The following is a 21,512-nucleotide window of genomic DNA, read 5'->3' on the forward strand; positions in this document are numbered from 1 at the left end:
AAGCCCAAAACATAATTCACAACATTTCTTATCTACTTCTTTAGTTAGGTTATAGTTCTCCTTTAATTCTCTCCATGGTAACTTCTAGATGCAGTTATAGCCTAGCGGGTCTACAAAGATCTAGTAGTGAACCAAGGATGTAAGAATATGCAAGCCATAATTTTAAATATGTGGGGGGGAAGTTATTTGAAATTTGTGAAGGGATTATTAATTCTGGCAGTGAACCAGGGATGTAAGAATATGCAAGCCACTCAAACCCTTAAAGGGACTTCTTTAGGCATATCTATAATGCAGGAAGCCCTAGGGGTATTTGTAGATTGTAAACCTGGCTGTATTAAAGGGGTGCTTCACCTTTACAGTTACCATTAGTATGTTGCTTGCAAGCAACTTTTCAATTAGTTGGTATTTATTTTCTATAGTTTCATAATTATTTGCGTTTTTCTTCTGACTCTTTGCAGCTTTCAAATGGGCGTCGCTGACCCCTTCTTAAAGCAAATGTTCTGTAAGGCTACAAATGTATTGTTATTGCTAATTTGTATTACTCATCTTTCTATTCAGTCCCTCTTCTTTGCATATTCCAGTCTCCTATGCAAATCAATGCATGGTTATTAGGGAAATTTGAACCCTAGCAACCAGATTGCTGAAATTGAAAACTGGAGAGCTGCTGAATTAAAAGCTAAATAACTCAAAAACCTTAACTAATAAAAAATGAAAAGCAATTGCAAATTATCTCAGAATATCACTCTCTACATCATACTAAAGGTTATCTCAAATGTGAACACCCCCTTTAAGCATTGCCAGTCAGCTGTGGCACTGCCAAATAAGGTTTTGAATTGTATAACGGGTCATTCTTCCATCTACAAAGACCTTATCTAGTGCTAAAAACAGGATATTGCTGAATTTAAAAGTCCAGAGAAGATTAACTAAGCTGGTAAAAGCTGACCAAGGTGGAGAATAGGTGCTTAATGAGATATACACCATATGCCATATGTCTAATGCTTTATTTAACAGTAGGTCCTTCTAGCAGACATGAGAGCATCCATTCTGAAAAGAACAGAAGTTCCATCTTAATATATATAAAGGGCTTTTTACAGTGAGAGAAGCTGTGGAATTCACTCCCTGAAGTGGGTGTATTGGTAAATACATTGCATAGTTTCAGGAAAGGGTTGGATCCAAGTGAAAAAAAAAAAGTGAAATACAAGTGAAAAAGCATCTTAATACAAAGAAAGATATTTTGTATGATAGTATGTCTATGGCTAATTTAAGGATTCCTTCTCCTTCAATTGCTCACTCAATCCACTCCCTCTGGATTTTCCTTTGACTTTTGACTACTGAGCATGCTCAGTTCCAAGCTAACGCAAAACCTTCACACTCCAGTCTAGATTCCAGTGAAGAGATGACTGCTGGTTCCCATAGCAGAGAAACCAACCTAGTTAAGGTGAGATGGGCTAAAATGAGCCAAAAAGCCCTTCACAATGCAAGACATGCAGTGTAAAGCCTTCTGAAAACATAAGGTATTTACATGCATCATGCTATACACATAGCACTGTTAAATTAGATTTGAACTCTCACTTAAGGTATTATGGGAAGGGGCATGCAAATCACTCCTTTATGTTCCTGTGGCCAACTATGCCTTCAGAACCGCTAGTTTTATAGCACATATACATCCTAATAATTCAGAGCCATACTGTATATATCCAAACTTGCACACAGCCTGTTTTGAACTTGTTAGATATCAGTGCTAAATAATGGAACATGGCTTCTGAGTAGGTAGGATTGGAGAGTAGTGAAGCAGAGATAGAAGCTATCCTCTAGCTGTCTGCTCCTATTTCCTCTGCTAACGTCCTTTGCTCAGCTTAACTTTTGTAATCCCTTACTTTATCTTTTTTTAAGTTGTGCCTGTGTCAGCCTGCATTCTTGACTGCATGATCTTTACACTAAATAAACGTCTTTGTGCCCATGTGCTGTATGCAGATGTAAAAGTCACTGATGATGTGTCAGAGGGAGAATGTCTGCTGGTTCAAAGCTGCTATTTGAGGAAAATGCAACACTGCCAGCAGGGAGACGAGGGGATATATGCAGTACAAATGATGCCAATTTGGGCAAGAGTTTCCTAACTTTTTTTTTTATAAATGACAGGAAAATATAGGGATTACTTGTCCTTTAGATAATGCTATTGGTGTTTACTTGTATTGTTTGTAAATGAGTACACTGATATGGCGGTTTTAGAAACCACTACATTTGCCAATTATAAAATAGCTGAACTAAAAATGTGTGTGTTATCACATATATATTATTTTAATCCTGTTCTAATTTCTTTTCCAGAAGATTGTAACACTTGCAGATGAATGGACTGCATTAGTTATCTGTAAGAAGAGACATCAAACAGTGAGTCCCTTTTCCGCAAGATATACATTTCATTGCATGTGTATTAATAAAGTGGCTCTTCATTTTTGTGTAACATTTTATATGATAAATTATGTTGCAAGATCACAAGATAGCAATATGTAATAAACTTTTGTCTGGGTCTGCTGTAGATCTGATTAGTTACATTGTTAAATCAGGTTGAAAAAAGACCAAAGGCCATCAAGTTCAAGCCCTCCAAATGAAACCCAGCATCCATACATACATACATACATACATACATGCACACACAGACACTGACCCCTCCATACACTCACATAAACTATATATACCCATATCTATACTAACTATAGATTTTAGTCACAGTAGCCTTGGATATTATGCTTGTCCAATAAATCACCCAAGCCATTTTTAAAAGCATTAACAGAATCAGCCATCACAACAACATCTGGCAGGACATTCCACAACTTCATTGTGAAGAACCACCTACACTGCTTCAAATGAAAGTTCTTTTCCTGTAGTCTGGTGGCCTCTGCTGCGGTGATCCTCTTTATGGTTAAAAAGGTCCCCTGCTGTTTGTCTATAATGTCCTCTAATATACTTGTTAAGTTTGATCATGTCCCCTTAATGATCAAGCTTCTGTTTTCCAATTAGAAAATGTTCCATTTACCACCACTCTTTGTAATCTTTTAGCCAGTTCTCTATCGAAGTACAAGTACTATGTTCCAGGCCAACATGCCTTAATTTAACCAGTAACCTTTTGTGTGGCACTGTATCAAATGCTTTAGCAAAGTCTACGTAAATCATATCCACTGCCATCCCAGAATCTAGGTCCCTGCTCACCTCATAAAGAAAATAAATTGTGAAATGATTGTGTGTGATCTGAAACATAATGAAATTATTGTGCCATTCATTGAGTATTAGTAGTTTCATGGATTAGAAATAGGGGTGCAAATTTTTTCTTGCTCCAAGTGGCTTGTGTCGGTAGAACACAATAGGAACGGAACCAGTACTAAATAATTTTGGTTAGTGTGGCAAAATTGATTAGGCACGGTTTTATTTAGATTACATATTTACACCCAAATTATGGACATGGTAATAGGGGTATTGGTTACATACCTTAACTCTACTCTCTCGTGCTCTTAGGTGTGAAAAATATGCTTTTTAATTTCTTGTTGGCTTCAATACAGTTAGACACAAACACATCTTTTATTAAATGTACATAAATGTATTTATAAACATTGTATATGTAAACATTAGATTAACTTGATATGTAATGGTAGGACTTTGCAATTAGATTAATGAAGCAGATCATTGCCTGTAATAATTTAAAGGGTAATTATCGCGAAAATGTAATATTAGCTTCAGCATACTGAAATACAATCAATTAAACATTTCTGAAAGTTCTCATTCGTCCAGGTCATGATATAGCTATAGAAATAAGTCAAATCAACTTGACTTGCTGTGTTTTTCTTGAAGACATTTCACCAGTCATCCAACTGGCTTTCTCAATTCAGAATAACTTGTACATAGAATCTTGCTTCTCTATATATACTCTGGAATGTTGCTCCAATCACCATAATCTGTTTATCATGATCCACAATGATGTCATTAAATTAGGTGTTGATTGTATTAGCAAAATGGGAGCTTTGATGTGTTATTAAACCTTCCAGGGAGTGGTGCCAAAACAGCATCACACAACAGAGGCCAATAAGCTGCAGACTTGATTTTAAGTGGCCAAGTCTGCAGTTTTCATCATTTCTGTTTTTCTTTAAAGGAATTGTTCAGTATAAAAATAAAAACTGGTTAAATAGATAGCCTGTGCAAAATAAAAAATGTAATGTATAAAGGCTGCAGTGACTGGATAGCTAACATAATAGCCAGAACACTACTTCCTGCTTTTCAGCTAACTTGATTTCCACTGGCAGTAACCTATCAGTGACTTGAGGGGGCTGTCATATGGGCCATAACTTACTTTTGAATCTGAACTGAATGCTGAGAATCATATGCAAGCTCACTGAACATTTGTCAAGTTGCTGACTATGTCAGAGTTAGAGAGCTGAAAAGCACGGAAGTAGTGTTCTGTAATGTTAGACATCCAGTCACTCCAGCCTTTATACATTACATTTTTGGCTAACTAACTATATTCAAAGCATTTTTTATTTTGCACAGCCTATTTACCCAGTTTTTATTTTTACATTGAACTGTTCTTTTAATATATATAAATAATGCATATTTAAATATATTACCTTAATTATAGCCTGTTCCTTTTTTACTGTAGCCCACCTGCTTTCAGAGGTTTAGAATGGATGTGGTGTCTACTGACGTTACCAATGTCCTCCCTGATGAGATTATGGAGACAGGAATTTCCTTGGTGGATGATGACAGCATTGAAGCTATTACAATATCCTCTCCTTTGATGGACGAAACCCCCATGGAAACAGAACTGGAAGGAATTATAGAAGTGAGCAGTAGCGGTGAATGTGTTTCTACATCCGTAATGAAAGAAGCAATTGCAGCAACCAGCAACCATGCTGGCCACATTGCTGTGGTTAGTGTTGCTTCAAAGCCAGATTCTGAACCATCAGCCACATCCATGAAAACTGTTTTACAGGCTGGCCTGCACAAACTGGCTACTCCTGTATCTGGCCAGGTGATACTTAATAAGGTTTCACAGACTTCTGATCTTAAAGCTGGAAGTCATGTTGTGAAGCAGGAAGGGCAGAAATTAATTGTTACGACTCTGGGAAAATCAAACCACCCTATTGTTTTAACGTTGCCACAGACATCAGCTACTCACGTTCAATGTGTGGAATCTAAAGTGACACAACAACATATTAAGCTTGTTACTATTGGTGGAAACCGACCCGATGGAAATCCTATTCTTGGAATGTCCACATTAACGTCTGCCCAAATCATCAGCCCGTCTACCAAGTCTCCTGTGTTACAGACCCAGCAGATCAAGACTGTACAGGTAGAAAGTGATGCTATCCTGAATTGCATTTACTTTTCATTCATAGATGGTACAATTGTCTTTCTTTTTTTTTTTTCTTTTTTTTACCAGTGTCATACACACGTACATTACCCCAAGCTTGTTTGATCTTGCAACTTTATTTTTGCCAGCAAATATGATTTTATTAACCTGTTCAGGAATAGAAGTACGTAATGGGCATAAACTGAATTTTACTTCTGATTACAAAAAATAGTACATATCCATGAGGTAGATAGCAATGACAGGAATACCAGGGTTGAGAGCAGTTCTGAGGACGTAGAACTTGTTGGGTGTAAGTACGTAAAGAATAATGACCGTTAAATTAAGACTCTGATTTATGTTCTTATTGCTCAAAAATACTTGCACTTGATTACCCTTGCACTGCCAGCTGATTTGGCAGATTTTGTACTTTTATTGTATTTTGATTCATTTGCTAAAATTTTGGGGTAATTCCACTTCTATAGCAATATATACGCTTCTAGTGTATAAGAAATGAAAACGCCTATTTCAGAAACATTATTTTATGCAGGAAAATACAACAGATTTGGGAAGTTTCATGTTTCCTGAATGCGCCAATGCCAAATATGTATAGTTTAATGGAGATTTCATACTTGTATAGCTCAAAAACTCTGCACATACTTCTGATTTCAAGGCCTAACAATCCATGCACAGTAGGTATACCCTGGGAACATATATGGAAAGAACAGATTTTAATAAATCCAAAATACGCAAATATGGCTGTCTACTAGTGATGTGCGGGCCAGGCAAGTTCGGGCCGACTCATGCACAAAATGTTCAGGTCGTGGGCAGATATTTCTAAAAAAAAAACCCTCAAAATATTAATTTTGCAGCATATTATGTCTTATAGGTCATTAGTTAACCAGAGAAAACATTGTAAATATGAATATTAGATGTCTGCTGAACAATTTGATACCCAATGTACACAGGTTGAAGTACATGGCATATAAAGATCCAAAAATATACTTGTGCATACTTACTTCAAGGCTTACTTTTTTATTATAGTTTTTATTTATGCATTTTCATTTTAAAGAACAGAAGCAAGTAAAAAAAAAAAAAAAGAGTAGAAAATAGTAAGGGCAAGCTATTATTTGCTATAAATGCAAAAAATAAGCAATGCAGGTCTCATACCTTGAAATTAAATTACAAGTATACACAGATACTGTTTATAAAAATGTTATCGCTGGTTATGTTTTCTAGGGATGGCATTACCCAAAATGATCAATCAACCTGGGCCTCTGGTTTGTTGTCTAATTTTGTCAAATTTCCTGGCACATTCATGAGCTTCATAGGTTAACTTGGGGGGGAACATTATTAACCAGTGATATCAGAAACCGTGGGTGCTTAGGCCACCACTCACGTAATCATCAGGAATTTTAGAAGAATTCGAAAACTAGTATGAAAAAAGTATTTGTGTATGTTTGTGCGTAAAGTTCTAAAAAAGTGTCCTTAGTTGCTATGATTGTCCCAGGACTACCTACTTGTCAGGTAAAGGGTTAATTGTGTGAAAACTTAATTCTGTTGTGAGTGTTTAGATTCATACTCATACGACTTACATTTTGACTGTTTACATTGAGAAAGACTGGAGCAGCAGTCAACCAGCAGCAGTCAACCAGCAAGTCAACCCCAACATAAAAATTTGACTAATAAAAGAAAAATTCTAAGCAACTTTCCTAAAATACAGTTATTACACATTTTCAGTGCTTTTAAAGTTATTTGTGAAATCAATTGATATTGAAAGCAGCTTAACTCCCCGTTATTACTTTTTAAATATGTTGCAACAGTCTTGGTTCCCCAGCAAACAGGTCTGTTAACCCTTCGCCTGCCAAGTACGTATGCTGTACGTTTTGACAGGCAAGGGCTTTAACTGCCAGGCACGTACCTAGTACATCCTGGCTGAAATCAGTGCTGATCTCTGCATCAGCGGCTTTAGCTGCCTCTGCAGAGACTTGGCAGTGGTGACAGCCCCCTGGGCAACAGGCTGCGGGGCTGTCATGTCGGTCCTTCAACAGAATTGTCGCAGGGCCAGCCTAAAAATCGCAAGAAGCATCTGCTGCACTTACCCGTTTCCTCCAGCTTTCTTCTGCTTTCTCCTTCACTGGCGATGCCCACGCAACTTCTTGCTTGCAGTGACTCGGCATACATGCTGCTTCAGGACTTCTCCAGCCATCAGATTGTCCTTCCTGCTCCAGGAACAGTAAGTGGCCTTCATTTACACACTACACACACTTATATACATCTATTCACTCTTACAGTAAAAATTATTTTTTTTAATTTTTTTTTTTTGTAAAGTTATGTACACTTATTTGCACTTCATTCCACACTTATATAAACACTTACACACTGTCACACCACTTTTAGAAGTGTACACTCGTAAAAAAAGTTTATTTTGCCAGCATGACTATTGGATAATCGATTTTGACCACTAATTATGTGTCACGAATCTGCACCCAGAATCCAGAACCAATGCTAAACCCTCTGGGCTCAGCTCTTGCTTCCGCCTTTAACAGCCGCCTTTCACCTCCGGAGGAGCTCTCTGATAATTGGATGCTGCCTGATCTTATTAAGAGAGGAGCCAAGTAAGGGTTCTGGAAGAGCAGAGGGGCACGATTGTTAAGCAAAGTCTTTGGGCAGAAGGTCACAGTACAAGGATTTAGACGAAAACGTAGTCAAACAGGCCGGGTTCAGTGTGGGCAGAATTCAAATGGAGTCAGACAGGCAAGGGTCAAAGCCGGGAGATCAATCAAAAGTTGTCCAAACAGGCACAGGTCAGGTTACAGAGTGTAGAATAGTCGGTTTACGAGGTAGGGGGCAGGGGTCAGGATCACAGAAGTCAGAACAGTCAATCAGGCAAGGGTCAAAACAGGAATCGGATATCGGAATAACACAGGAAAAGCACCAGGAACTCACAAAGATGAACCTATAACCGGCAAAGGACAGTACATGGAATTCCCTTTAAATAGTGTTTGAATTGCCATTGTGCGCTGACGTCATCACACCAGCGTCAATGTGCCTATAAGAAAAGCAAATGCGCGCTGCACCCCCTGAGGAACCAGCACTTCAATGGAAGAGGAGAAGCGTGGCGGGCGTCCCCTCTGGCCCACTAGACCACCAGGGTAAGCCCTCACATTATGCTGTTGGATCAGTTATTTTGTTATTTCATTGATTTACACAATTTATGTGGTTTTATTGCTATTTTATCCCTGCATTATGTATCGTTAGTATAGTTTAGCTGTTTGGTGCTTTGGTATAGAAAGATACATTTTACTTTGTTTAATCCGTCAGAATATGTTCTTACCAAAAATATATGGTTTTGGGGGTCTTATAACGCACAGCCGGGGTACTGTTTTCAGAGTTGGCTAGCGTAAAAATTCATATGCACGTTTTTCATTTGGGGTCCTTACACACCACATCACAAAGGTAAATCTATGCATATTGGGCATCAAACTATTCAGTAGAGCTCTGACGTCCATATTTAGGGTTATTTTTCTTTGTATGGAAAACATTGTGTGAGATAAATGCGGCAAACTGCAAAAAAATTTTCAGAAATGTTGTAAAAACCTCTATGTTTGGAAAAGCTTTATCTTTGTTGGATTCATCAGAATGTGTATATGGTATAGATAAGATATATGGTTTTGGGGGGGTCTTTGCTGTAAGGAGGGCCTTAGGAAAGGTTTTTCGGGTTGGTGCTTTGGAGTAGAAAGACATTCATGCCAATATGGATTCGGGGGAATGTGTACTTTCCGAAAAGATATGGTTTTCTGGGGTGATCATGATTTTTTCTACCTTTGCCCCTCCCCCAAAACGATGTAAATGTGTTTATTTTGTAGTACCTGAAATGAAAGACCATATGGGGAGTCTTAGGTAAACCAATACATATTGGGCATCACACTGTTCAGGGGACCCCATGTTTCATATTTGGGGTAATTTATATTGATACATAATAGCATGTGGGAAATATGATGCTGCAGGCTGGAAGTTTTGAGGTGATTTTTGGAAATGTCACCAAAATTGCCGAATTTAGGAAGGTTTTTGCGGCTTGGTGCTTTGGAGTATTAAGACATGCATACCCAATTTGGATTCAGAGGAATGTGTACTTTCCGAAAATATATGGTTTTCTGGGGTGAACGTACTTTTTTCTACCTTTGCCCCCCCAAACTATTTACATTTGTTTATTTTGCAGTATCTGGAATTATAGAACTGATAACTTAAATGGGGTGTCGTTTTGTGTCCCCAATATACCACATACTTAGGTAAACTTATACATATTGGGCATCAAACTGTTCATTGGACCCTAGACATTCATATTTGGGATGTTTTACATTGATTCCTAATGATGTGTGGAAGCTTTTTCTATATCATTATACATTTAGGAAACAATTGCAACTTGGTAGTTTGGAGTATATAGATATATTTAGCCATTTTTGATTCTCCAGAATCTGTTCTTTCTAATAATGGGTAGTTTTCTAGGGTAAACCAGCTGTTAGTGGAATGTTTGGCCTTGAAATGAGAAGTATTCAGTTTCGGGGTATGGTGCTTTGGAAATTTGGTAGTGTACTGCTTGTAGATTTTGATCTATACAAGTCAGAAATCTCCTTAAAACTATATATTTGGTATTGCCGCGTTCAGGAGACCTAGACCGTTCCAAATCGGCTGTGTTCTTGTACATAAAATAAATGATGTTTCTGATATATGTGGTTGTTCTTTGTGAAACATGATTTTTTTTCATTTTGTTAGACACTTAGAAGCCTATATTTTTTTTACAGAAGTAGAATTACACCAAAATTCTTGCATACTTTGAAAAGTCTATTACAAAATGGCTGGCAGGGAAAGGGTTACCGGTAATCAGCTGCCTTGTCTAACATTGTATCAACAGTCTTAGACATCAGAGCAGGGAAAAGAAAGGGACAAACACTGCTTTTAATAGCAATACATATACAAATAACTTTGAAACCATAACAAATTTGTAATGAATGTATATTGCAAAAGTTGCCTAGAATTATGTTTTCTTTTATTAGGCAAATTTTTATTTTGGGGTTGACTTGCCCTTTAAAGGACGAGTAACATCAAAAAATTAAATTGTTTTACAGTAATACAAATATAATGCATAGTTGCCCTGCACTAGTAAAACTGCTGTTTGCTTCAGAAATGCTACTATTGTTTGGCAGCCTTTCAAAGGAGAAAAGGCTCAGGTTATACTGCAGATCGCAGATAAGCTCTGTAGAACATAATGGTGTTATCTGTTATACACTATTTAACCTCTGCCATATAGCCTTTTTTTTTTTTAATTTCCACCGTTGCTATTCAGCAGCTTGTTTATATGAACTATAGTAGTGTTTCTGAAGCAAACACATCAGTTTTACAATTGCAGGGCAACACTACATGATATCTTCATTACTTTAAAGCATTTTCTTTTTTTGGTGTTACTGTTCCTTTAAATATGTACATGCTCCAAAATGTTGTTTTATGACTTTTATCTTAGACATTGTAAACAAACTTGAGATATAAATCCATGCACATACTGTAAGGCTGAACAATTTTCTGTCTTTGTGATGAACAAAAATATCAATACCAGTTTGGTAAGATTCTTTAATATGCTACTTAATATGATGTAAACTATCTGTTGCTTAAGTATTCAATTTGGAGGGTATATTTTCCCTTAAAGCTAATTAATGTACCAGCCTTTACAACAGATTCTGGGGGAGCATTCCACATCTTCTCAGATCTCACTGTAAAAAACCCCTTCCGATTATTTAGGCGGAACCTCCTTTCTACTTCTCAGAATGGGTGACCTCACGTCAGCTGGAAAGACCTACTGGTAAATAAAGCATTAGAGAGATTATTATATGATCCCCTTATATATTTATACATAGTTATATCACCCCTTTAGTTCCTCTTCTTCAGCGTCAACATCCCCAATTTGGTCAATCTTTCCTCATAGCTAAGATTTCCCATACCTTTTACCAGCTTAGTTGCCCTTTTCTGTGCCCTCTTTAATTCAATAATGTCTTGTTTGAGCACTGGAGACCAAAACTTTACAGCATATTCTTGATGGGGCCTTACCAGTGCTATATATAGTGGAAGAATGACCCCTTCCATGAATCAATGCCCCTTTTAATACAGCTCAAGACCTTATTTGCCCTTGATGCTGCTGACTGGCATTGCTTGCTACAGCCAAATTTATTATCTACAAGGATTCCAAGAACCTTTTCCATTATGGATTTGCCTAGTGCTGTCCCATTTAAGGTATTAGTGGCTTGGATATCTTTACATCCCAGGTGCATGACTTTACATTTATCAACATTGAATCTCATTTGCCACTTAGCTGCCCAGATTGCCAGTTTGTCAAAATCCTGTTTTAAGGATGCCACATTCTGGATGGAATTAATTGGGCTGGATAGTTTTGTGTCATCTGCAAACACTGATACATTATTTACAATACCCTCCCCTAAGTCATTAATGAACAAGTTAAATAAAAGTGTACCCAATACTGAGACCTGAAGGACCCCACTTTTTTTTTCTTTCATTTCACTTTAGAAGGTGCCATATTTTGGCTCCATTAGACTGACTCCAGTCCTAGTCATGTAAGACCAAGCCCCTTAAAATATCTGTGTATACATTTCTGGCTTTTGTCATGGGATTATATGTTAAATGGGAGACCTGCAGATGGTTTTTAGTAGCTTGTGGCCAGTCTTAAAATTAGGCTGTGGCTGCCAAAGCAATTCTAAAATGGCATGCATAGACAGCAGTACCTTTACTGAAGCCTGTGAAAAATAAAGCAATGTGAAATAAATGTATATGCAGCCCTTAATATTTCTATTAGGCAAACCCAAAAGGAAAATTAAAACTAAAGGTACATGGTCCCTTAAAAATCTAATGGTTGGTGTTATCATTAGATGTTTTATAATCTGGAGAATCCAAAAACACTGCAGATTTTAGAAAAGGGCCAGCTTGATGGCAAGGCAGCTGTGGCCTTAGGCTTTGAGTTTAAAGGGGATCTATTGAAAAATTAATATAAACTTCATCTCATTTAAATAAGACACTTTCTAAATACAGTTATATGAAAAAGTTTGGGAACCCCTCTCAGCCTGCATAATAATTTACTCCACTTTCAACAAAAACAAAACAAAACAGTGGTATGTCTTTTTTTTCCCATGAACATCTGAGTACTACTGGGGTGTTTTCTGAACATAGAATTTTAATGTAGCAGTATTCAGTTGTATGACATTAAATCAAATGTGAAAAACTGTCTGTGCAAAAATTGGGGTACCGTGGTAATTTTGCTAATTTGAATGCATGTAACTGCTCAGTACTGATTACTGGCAACACCAAATTGGTTGGATTAGCTCGTTAAGCCTTGAACTTTATAGGCAGGTGTATCAAATCAGGAGAAAAGGTATTTAAGGTTGCCAATTGCAAGTTGTACTTCTGTTTGACTCTCCTGAAGAGTGACAGCATGGGATCCTCAAAGCAATTCTCAAATGATCTGAAAACAAAGATTGTTCAATATCATAGTTTAGGGAAGGCTACAAAAAGCTATCCAAGGTTTAAAGTGTCTGTTTCAACTGTAAGGAATGTAATCAGGAAATGGAAGGCCACAGGCACAACTGCTGTAAAACCCAGGTCTGGCAGGCCAAGAAAAATAAAGGAGTGGCAAATGCAGAGGATTGTTAGAATTGTTACAGACAACCCAAAGATCACCTGCAAGAAAATCTTGATGGTGTATCTTTACATCGTTCTACAATTCATCGCAATTTGCACAAAGAACATCTGTATGGCAGGGTGATGAGAAAGAAATCCTTTCTGCACTCACGCCCCAAACAGTCGATTTTTTTATGCAATCATTTAGAGAAGTGTTCATTTGGAACAAAGTGCTTTGGACTGATGAGACAAAAAATTAGTTATCTGGTCATAACAAAAAGCGATTTGCATGGTAGAAAAAGAATACCACATTCCAAGAAAAACACCTGCTACCTACTGTAAAATTTGGTGGAGGTTCCATTATGCTGTGGGGCTAGTTCAGGGTCGGATGAATTCAACCCAATATCAACAAATTCTTCAGGATAATGTTCAAGCATCACTCACAAAGTTGAAGTTCTGCAAGGGTTGGATATTCCAACAAGACAATGACCCTAAGCACACTTCAAAATCTACAAAGGCATTTATGTAGAGGGAGAAGTACAATATTCTGGAATGGCTGTCACAGTCCCCTGACTTGAATATTATCGAAAATCTATGGGATGATTTAAATCAGGCTGTACATGCTCGACATTTGCAAAAGTAGGCTCAACTAAGTATTGATGTAATATCTTTGTTGGGGTGCCCAAATTTATTTTGTTATGATGCATATTGCATACTTTCTGTTAATCCAATAAACGTTGTCACTGCTGAAATACTACTATTTCCATAAGGCATGTTCTATATTAAAAGTAAGTTGCTATTTTGAAAGCTCAGCCAATGATAAACAAAACTACAAAGAATTAAGAGGGGTTCCCAAACTTTTTCATGACTGTAAAGTGAATTAAAAATTCTGCACCGTTTAAGAAATAATCAAGTTACTTTTCAGTATCTCACTCTCTCGACAGGTAAGTCTTATACGTCTTTTAGGGGGACTCCCTTTCTTAGCAGAATAACTCGAATAACCAACTCCAGCACAAACAAAGAATAACAAAGTAACAGACTCTGGCAAACACCCTGCACACAGAGAAACAGGATTTCCATTAGAGCCGGTTATTTTTAAAGAGTGAGCACCTAGATTAAGGGGCAGATGTAAGAAGGGTCGAATATCGAGGGTTAATTAACCCTCGATATTCGACTAGGAACTAAAATCGTTCGACTTCGAATATCGAAGTCGAACGATTTAGCGCAAATCCTGCGATCGAACGATCGAAGGATTATTCGTTCGATCGAACGATTAAATCCTTCGAATCGAACGATTCGAAGGATTTAAATCCAACGATCGAAGGAATATCCTTTGATCAAAAAATCTCAGGCAAGCCTATGGGGACCTTCCCCATAGGCTAACATTGACTTCGGTAGCTTTTAGCTGCCGAAGTAGGGGGTCGAAGTTTTTCTTAAAGAGACAGTACTTCGACTATCGAATGGTCGAATAGTCGAACGATTTTTACTTCGAATCGTTCGATTCGAAGTCGAAGTAGTAGTCGAAGGTCGAAGTAGCCCAAAAAACACTTCGAAATTCAAAGTTTTTTTAATTCGAATCCTTCACTCGAGCTTTGTAAATGTGCCCCCAAGAGTGCAACCCTCCCCCAAAGGCTGTGTTAGATCAAACTGTCAATCAAAAACTGACTCCACCTAATGCATGAAGATAGAATGAAGAAAGACAGGTTGGTCAGAGGGTGGAGAGTGAAGAGTAGCTTGCTGATTCTATAAATGGTCAAGAATTTTCAATTGATGATATTTAGAAAGTTTCTTATTTAAGCAAGATGAAGCTTGTAATAAATGTTCATTTTCGTGATAGATCCCCTTTAAGAGGATACTGTTCTCTCTGGATGGATAGCTCTATCTCTCTGTTCTCCCACCACCCGGCTTCTGCTCTCCTGGTTACTGCCTCTATCTGTGACCCTGTGTCAAATGAAAGATCAGCAACAACTTTTTCTTGCAGCACCACTTACTTATAACTGCAGTGTGCATTTATATCCCAAGCTGTATCCAAGCCAATTATGTCACCCAGACTGTGTAGGGAAGAAGCACACCAACTTTTCTAGCAGAGCCTTTGTGTTACTTTATTTGCAGAAATTTAATGTGCAAGCTTTCGGGGACCAATCCCCTTCCTCGGGTGCATCAGCTCATGCAATGACTGCAAAATTAGACAGTGAGGGGGAATGAAAGGCATGCAGTGACATCTAGGTAGCGAAGAATGGAAAGTGAAAGTAATTCCCCCCCCCCCACACACACACACACATCTATGGCTTCATAGAGTAATTGACTGCCACGATTTTTAAATACCTTTTATAACAGGTATGGAAGTTTTAATTAAACAAAAAAAATTACGTTTATTTTGAAAGGACTTTTATTATACAGCTTTTTATGTTTGTGAGAACAGGTCCCCTTTAAAAGTGCAATTAACCGCACAAAATTGATCTGAAGGAGCTGAGAAGCAATCAAAAAGAAAATCAAGATACAGAAGGTTAAGCATATATAAAAGTGAATATGAGAGTGTAAAGGAGAAGAGAAATGTGTGTAGTGATGGGCAAGAAATATCCTTTCCAGTTGTCCAACCAGCATCTTCATTTGGATGTTATCCAGTGTTATATATGTATAGGATCTACTATGCGGAATGTTGGGGACCCAAAGTTTTTCGGATAATGGATCATTTCAAAACTTGGATCACCATAGCATAAATCTGTAAATCTGCTAAAAATAATTAAAAAATGAAACAAAGCAAGTAGGCTTGTTTTGCACCAATGTGCCTGTGGAACTTCGTTGGGATCAAGCACAGCATTCTGTTTTATTATTATTACAGAGTAAAATCAGAGATCTGTTTTAAAAATGTGAGTGTTTTGCTTAAATCGATCTTTATCGACAATGTCTTCCTGATAAGGGCTCTCATAGCTGAGTATACAGTTGAAAAAAAGTTTGGGAACCCTTTACTAAATTTCACACTTGGTTGATTTTGTAAGTGAAAAGTATTAACTACTGCAGGAATCAAGTATGTTAAAAACAATATATTTACAGATATAATGACGAGTTACATTAGAACAGTAACATACCTCCCAACATTTCAAAAATGGTAAGAGGGGAAAAAAATTGATGCACATACCCGTGTTGACATTTTTGACCACGCTCATTTGTGCCATTGCCCCTATCAGTAACTACTTATTATCCCTCAAGTTTGCTCTTCTCTTTTGTTTGCTACAAAATAACAGGCAGGCAAACAACAGATATGCACAGCCAAATCTCACTGAAGTATCCAGATAATTTAAGGTGACCACACAGCCACTATGATCGAAACCTAACTGTCTAACCAAATCTGGGCATGTATGACCAACTTAACACCTGGGCTGCAGACACAACACTAGTAGATATATGTTTACTGTTCTCCTTACATGTACTGTAAATGTAGGAATAAAGTGAATGTAAATCTGTATTAGAGAAAGCTTTCTAACTTAACCTTCACACGGAAAGAAATGTGTATTTATATAAATTTTTACAGATTTAAATAACATTTTCTTTTTTTCATATTTTTAGATTGCAAAGAAGGCTCCTGCATCATCATCTGGCCCTGTCATTACTAAGTTGATCATTGCAAAGCCTTTGAATAGTAAAGCACTCTCAGGGCAGACTACACAAGTATCTTCCTCTTTTGCTGGAGGTATATTATTAATTTGCCTTGTTTATCCCCATTGTCGTGGAGAGTTAAATGCACTTAGTATTTCTAAGTTATTACAGTGTATTGTTTGGAGGTGACTGGCATGAAAATCCAAATGCACGATCTATATCTTGGGATCTCTAGGAGCCTCACCCCCCACCACCACACACAGAATGCTTAGGACACTTAGTTTTAAACATAATGTATCTTTCTTTAAGGGTTAGTCCACACGAGGAGATTCAGGGAGATTTAGTCGCCTGGCGACTAATCGCGGTTTCTTCTGGGGGACAATCTCCCCGAACTGCATCTGCGTGTCTTCCCATCGCTTTGTTTTCCGAAGTTGCCTCACGGGGAAACTTCGGAAAACAAAGCGCCGCGTGTGCTTTAATGCAGGTGACTTTTCATTATAGCGTATGGGAAGACACGCGGAGGCAGTTCAGGAGATTGTCGCCCAGAAGAAGAGGCGTAGTCGCCATGCGACTAAATCTCCCCGAATCTCCTCGTGGACTAACCCTAAAGTGGAGCACTATAAGGCTGAAACCGCATATTTACTAAAGTTTGAAAATTGTCCTCATCTACCTCTGCCTAAATACATTTGACATTTGACATATTGTCACAACCATATTGAAGTGTGCGCACTGTTTTTATAATTGTTCAGCCTGAAACTGTTAACCAAGTTGTTTTCAACTGGCAACTGCACTTGTGCAATTTAGCAAGTGTGCTTGTAAAACAGCCCCTGTAGCTCAGGGCTGCTAAAATTTTCAAACCCCAGAATGGTTCAAACTAAGCTTTATCAGAAAGGTCTTTGTAAACACATCAGCTAACCCTAAAAACCTAAAAAGGTTAAGTGTACCTTTTGGATTGTAATGGACACTTTGGGGCACATTTACTAATGGTCGAATATCGAGGGTTAATTAATACATTATTTTTAATTAATTTGCTATTTGTTCAGCAACTCTCTAGTTGCCAGGGTCCAAAGTATAGTAGCAATTATGCAGGGGTTTGAATGAGAGAGTGGCTATGAATAGGAGAGCACCTGAAAAAATAAAAAAAAGCCTCACAGAGAAATAGTTTATGGGCTACTGGGGTCAGTGACCCTGATCTGAAAGCTGGAAAGAGTCAGAAGAAGAAAGTTAATAATTCAAAAACTATAAATAATTTAGACTAAAAAAAATGAATTGGCTATTCTATAACATTTTAACTTGAAAGTAAACTAGCCCCTTTAATGCAGACAGTAGTGGCTTAGGAAATATTTTGTTAGTAGAGCTCGGGATCTTATATAGTATGCGTGTTCTACTTTGTTAAAGAAGGTGGGTCAAGGAGGAGATTACATAGAGAAAAGATGCTTCATGGACTACAATTGTTATTGTTTGTCCTTTTACAGGGCAGGACTGAGTCATTTATAAATTAACAAATTCTTCTTTTTGTAAATTAAATTGGCGCATGGAAGTGCTTATAAAGTGTTCTATATTTTTATATGAATGTAAACGTCATCTGATTTTCAAATCATGTATTTTATATAGAAGGGCCATTTACTAGTTTTTGTAAATGCAGCTTTTAATACTGTGTCTTTCTGTTGTTGACTGATATTGCTTGACCCATATACATAACATCTAAGTTTATTATCCAGAACATTGGGTTCTTCAGCATTAAGAATTTACCTTCCTAAGGCTAGGGGCACTCGAAGCGTATTCAATGCTTCTCTCCTCCTCCATATTTGATAAGATCCGCTCTGATCAGCAGCTTCCTGTAGCTGCACTGCCAGTCACAACTTTGACCTGGCTAGAGGAGCAGAGATCAGCCTGAAAACATGAAAGCAGGCTATCTCTGCTCAGTGTTGCCTCTCTCCAGCCGAAGCTACGATCAGAGTGTATGGTAGAACAAAAATAATGAAGACGCGATGCCAATGCGGGTGGTGTACTTAAAGAGATACTGACACCTGAAATTAAACTTTGCAAGCTACTTTTAACTTTGCCATAAAGTATTTGCATGAAGCTTTTACATTACCTGTCTGATCCCCCATGTTCCTGTATGAGGGGGCTGCCATATTTGTGCAGCAGGAGTCCGTTAGCATTAGAAACTGTAACTAACAGGCTGAGATGGGACAGTCAGGTTGGCAAAGTCAGAGTGTCAGAGAGTCAGGCTTAGGAACTTCAACTAACAATTATATACAAAAACAAACCTCTCAGCACAAAAATGATCAACATGACCTATAGGTAACAATCAATGTACATTCATATGCTAAAAATCATTTTTTAGTGTCAGTATCACTTTAAAGTACCTCCAAGGCTCTAATGGCGGAATACAACCAAACGCCTCAGGAGCCTCGCGCTCCCTTCCCCAATGGACAAGTGCACCCGATCAGAGTGTATGCACTCAGTTCCCTAGCCATAAGATGGCCATACATAAAGTTCTGCTCATTTGGTGAGGTTTCCAGAGTTGATCATTTACCAATATGCCCACATTGAGATATCTGATCACAGTGCAGGACAAGCAGGAAGTTGGTGCAAGAGCTATGGTAACTAGCCCATGAGTTCTTCCTTGACAGGATTTTTTAACCTACCTGATTGACACCTGGCCGATATTGTCAGTTATCAGTCAGGGAGGACCTTTAAAGGGCCCCATACATGGGCCAGTAAGCTACAGACATTGTAGGCCCATTAGAGTACTGGCACACAAGGTGATTGGTTGCCCACAATAAATTTCTTCTGCTGACGACTAATCTCCTTCAGATGCTTCCCCCTGGCAATAATGTAAATCGGTGGAAGCATATGCAGCATTTAGTTTTTCCATTATTGCACTTCCAATTACTTTGAAGAAAGAAAGTTCAGTGTATGTTTTCTTATCTGCATTTAACATTATTGACAGTGGGGCAGCATTTTGATGAGATATGTTGCTTGCAGAAGAGAGATATTGCGGGTGACTAATCTCCTCCTTAAAGGGATCCTGTCATCGGAAATGTTTTTTTCAAAACGCATCATTTAATAGTGCTATTCCACCAGAATTCTGTACAGAAATACAGATTTTTTTATATTCAATTTTGAAATCTGACATGGGCCTAGACATTTTGTCAATGTCCCAGCTGCCCCATGTCATTTGACTTGTGCCTGCACTTTAGGAGAGAAATGCTTTATGGCAGGCTGCTGTTTTGCCTTCTCAATATAACTAAATGTGTCTCGGTGAGACATGGGTTTTTACTATTGAGTGTTGTTCTTAGATCTACCAGGCAGCTGTTATCTTGTGTTAGGGAGCTGTTATCTGGTTACCTTCCCATTGTTATTTTGTTTGGCTGCTGGGGGGGAGGGGGGGGTGATATCACTCCAACTTGCAGTACGGCAGTAAAGAGTGATTGAAGTTTACCAGAGCACAAGTCACATGACTTGGGGCAGCTGGGAAATTGACAATATGTCTAGCCCCATGTCAGATTTCAAAATTGAATATAAAAACATCTGTTTGCTCTTTTGAAAAATTGATTTCAGTGCAGAATTCTGCTCGAGTAGCACTATTAACTGATTCATTTTAAAAAAAAAATTTTCCCCATGACAGTATCCCTTTAAGGTTGTAAATTTTATTGTTTGCATTTATTTACACTGAATCTCCTTTTTAAACCTTTGTTTAAAGCTTTACGGCACATCTTTTTGATAAACATTTATTAAACGGGAACTAAAGTCTAAAATAGCAATACTGTATTTTTTTTATACTAAATATAAACGTGAACTTAATGCACCAGAAGCCCAATTAAACAAATGATTTATGCTTTCAAAGTTGGCTGCAGGGGGCTGTCATCTTGTAACTTTGTTAAACATCTTTGCAAGACCAAGACCCTGCACATGCTCAGGGCTTCTGTTTGGAGGCTAAGTTTTGGGATCATCATAAATTATCAAAACAGCACAAGTAAAATAATATCTGCCATAGAAGCCGATACAACAAGACTAATTAATAAACAGAATATGCAGACTGCACTGGATCTGTGTATACAAATCTCTACACGGTCGCTGGCTGCTCTACAGGGAAACAAACAGAGCTGCTCAAGTTCTGGGAAGTAAGGCGGGGGGAGCTCCCCTCTGCCGTTTAAAGGTATGATAATTTCCCTGCAAGGACCGTATGAAGTTTCCTATCCGCAGCTGTCAGAGCAAGTTACTTATAAAAACAGTACACATTTTTTAATTAAAGTATATTGGAGATGGATTTCTTTTACATTAAAGAAAGTAAAAATGGGATTTCATTTTTTTTTGCCTTTACATCCCCTTTAAGAGAAGACTCCATATGGGATAGCAGAGATTTGCTTTTTAGGGACTATCCTTAATTCAGCTTGCTGTTAATTATATCTTGTTGTGTTGCCTCCTCTGTTTGCAGGTCGGGCACTCTCACATACTAATCCTGGAACACCACCCAAAGCAGCAAACATTGCTGATAGTGGAGTGATTGGTACATCCTCGGTTAAAACTACAAACAAAATTGCTATATCACCACTGAAATCTCCTAGTAAGGTAAATCTTTTTGTGTTGGGTTGTTTCTGCTTGGAAGAGAGCAGTATGTGCTAGAAACCTGTATATTTATTTAAGCAATCTGACTGAAGATGGAAAGGTGGTTATTGACTGTGATTTATTGTTTCTCTGATGCAATTAACATGTGGCAAGCCATTTCTTATATTCCCAAGTACCCTCAAACATATGAAATGTGCATTGTATAAAGAAAGAAAGAAGAGCGTGTAAGCACACTCCGTATTCAGCTTAATGTCCGGTTGCCCTGCTCCTGTTAGGAATGCTAACATCTCGATTCACCAAATAAAAAACAGGAAAGAAGATG

At 37.9% G+C, this 21,512-nt stretch overlaps 1 protein-coding gene across 7 annotated transcripts in view; it reads left to right on the forward strand.

Moving 5' to 3' along the window:
- Positions 1 to 21,512, forward strand: part of LOC108704110 (protein lin-54 homolog) — a 204,522-nt gene that overhangs the window by 6,873 nt on the left and 176,137 nt on the right. For 4 of the 7 annotated variants that reach the window (XM_018240502.2, XM_018240504.2, XM_041579742.1 and 1 more), the window contains 4 exons: positions 2,326 to 2,388; positions 4,646 to 5,338; positions 16,583 to 16,706; positions 21,060 to 21,193. In XM_018240502.2, the coding sequence (XP_018095991.1) occupies positions 4,670 to 5,338; positions 16,583 to 16,706; positions 21,060 to 21,193 (927 nt within the window). In that variant the 5' untranslated portion in view covers positions 2,326 to 2,388; positions 4,646 to 4,669. Of the gene's footprint in view, positions 1 to 1,419; positions 1,439 to 2,325; positions 2,389 to 4,645; positions 5,339 to 16,582; positions 16,707 to 21,059; positions 21,194 to 21,512 lie in introns of those variants that run through there. The other 3 variants (XM_018240506.2, XM_018240507.2, XM_018240501.2) reach the window with 2 other exon arrangements.

The sequence above is a fragment of the Xenopus laevis genome, chromosome 1S, assembly GCF_017654675.1.
Source record: "Xenopus laevis strain J_2021 chromosome 1S, Xenopus_laevis_v10.1, whole genome shotgun sequence".
NCBI lineage: Eukaryota > Metazoa > Chordata > Amphibia > Anura > Pipidae > Xenopus > Xenopus laevis.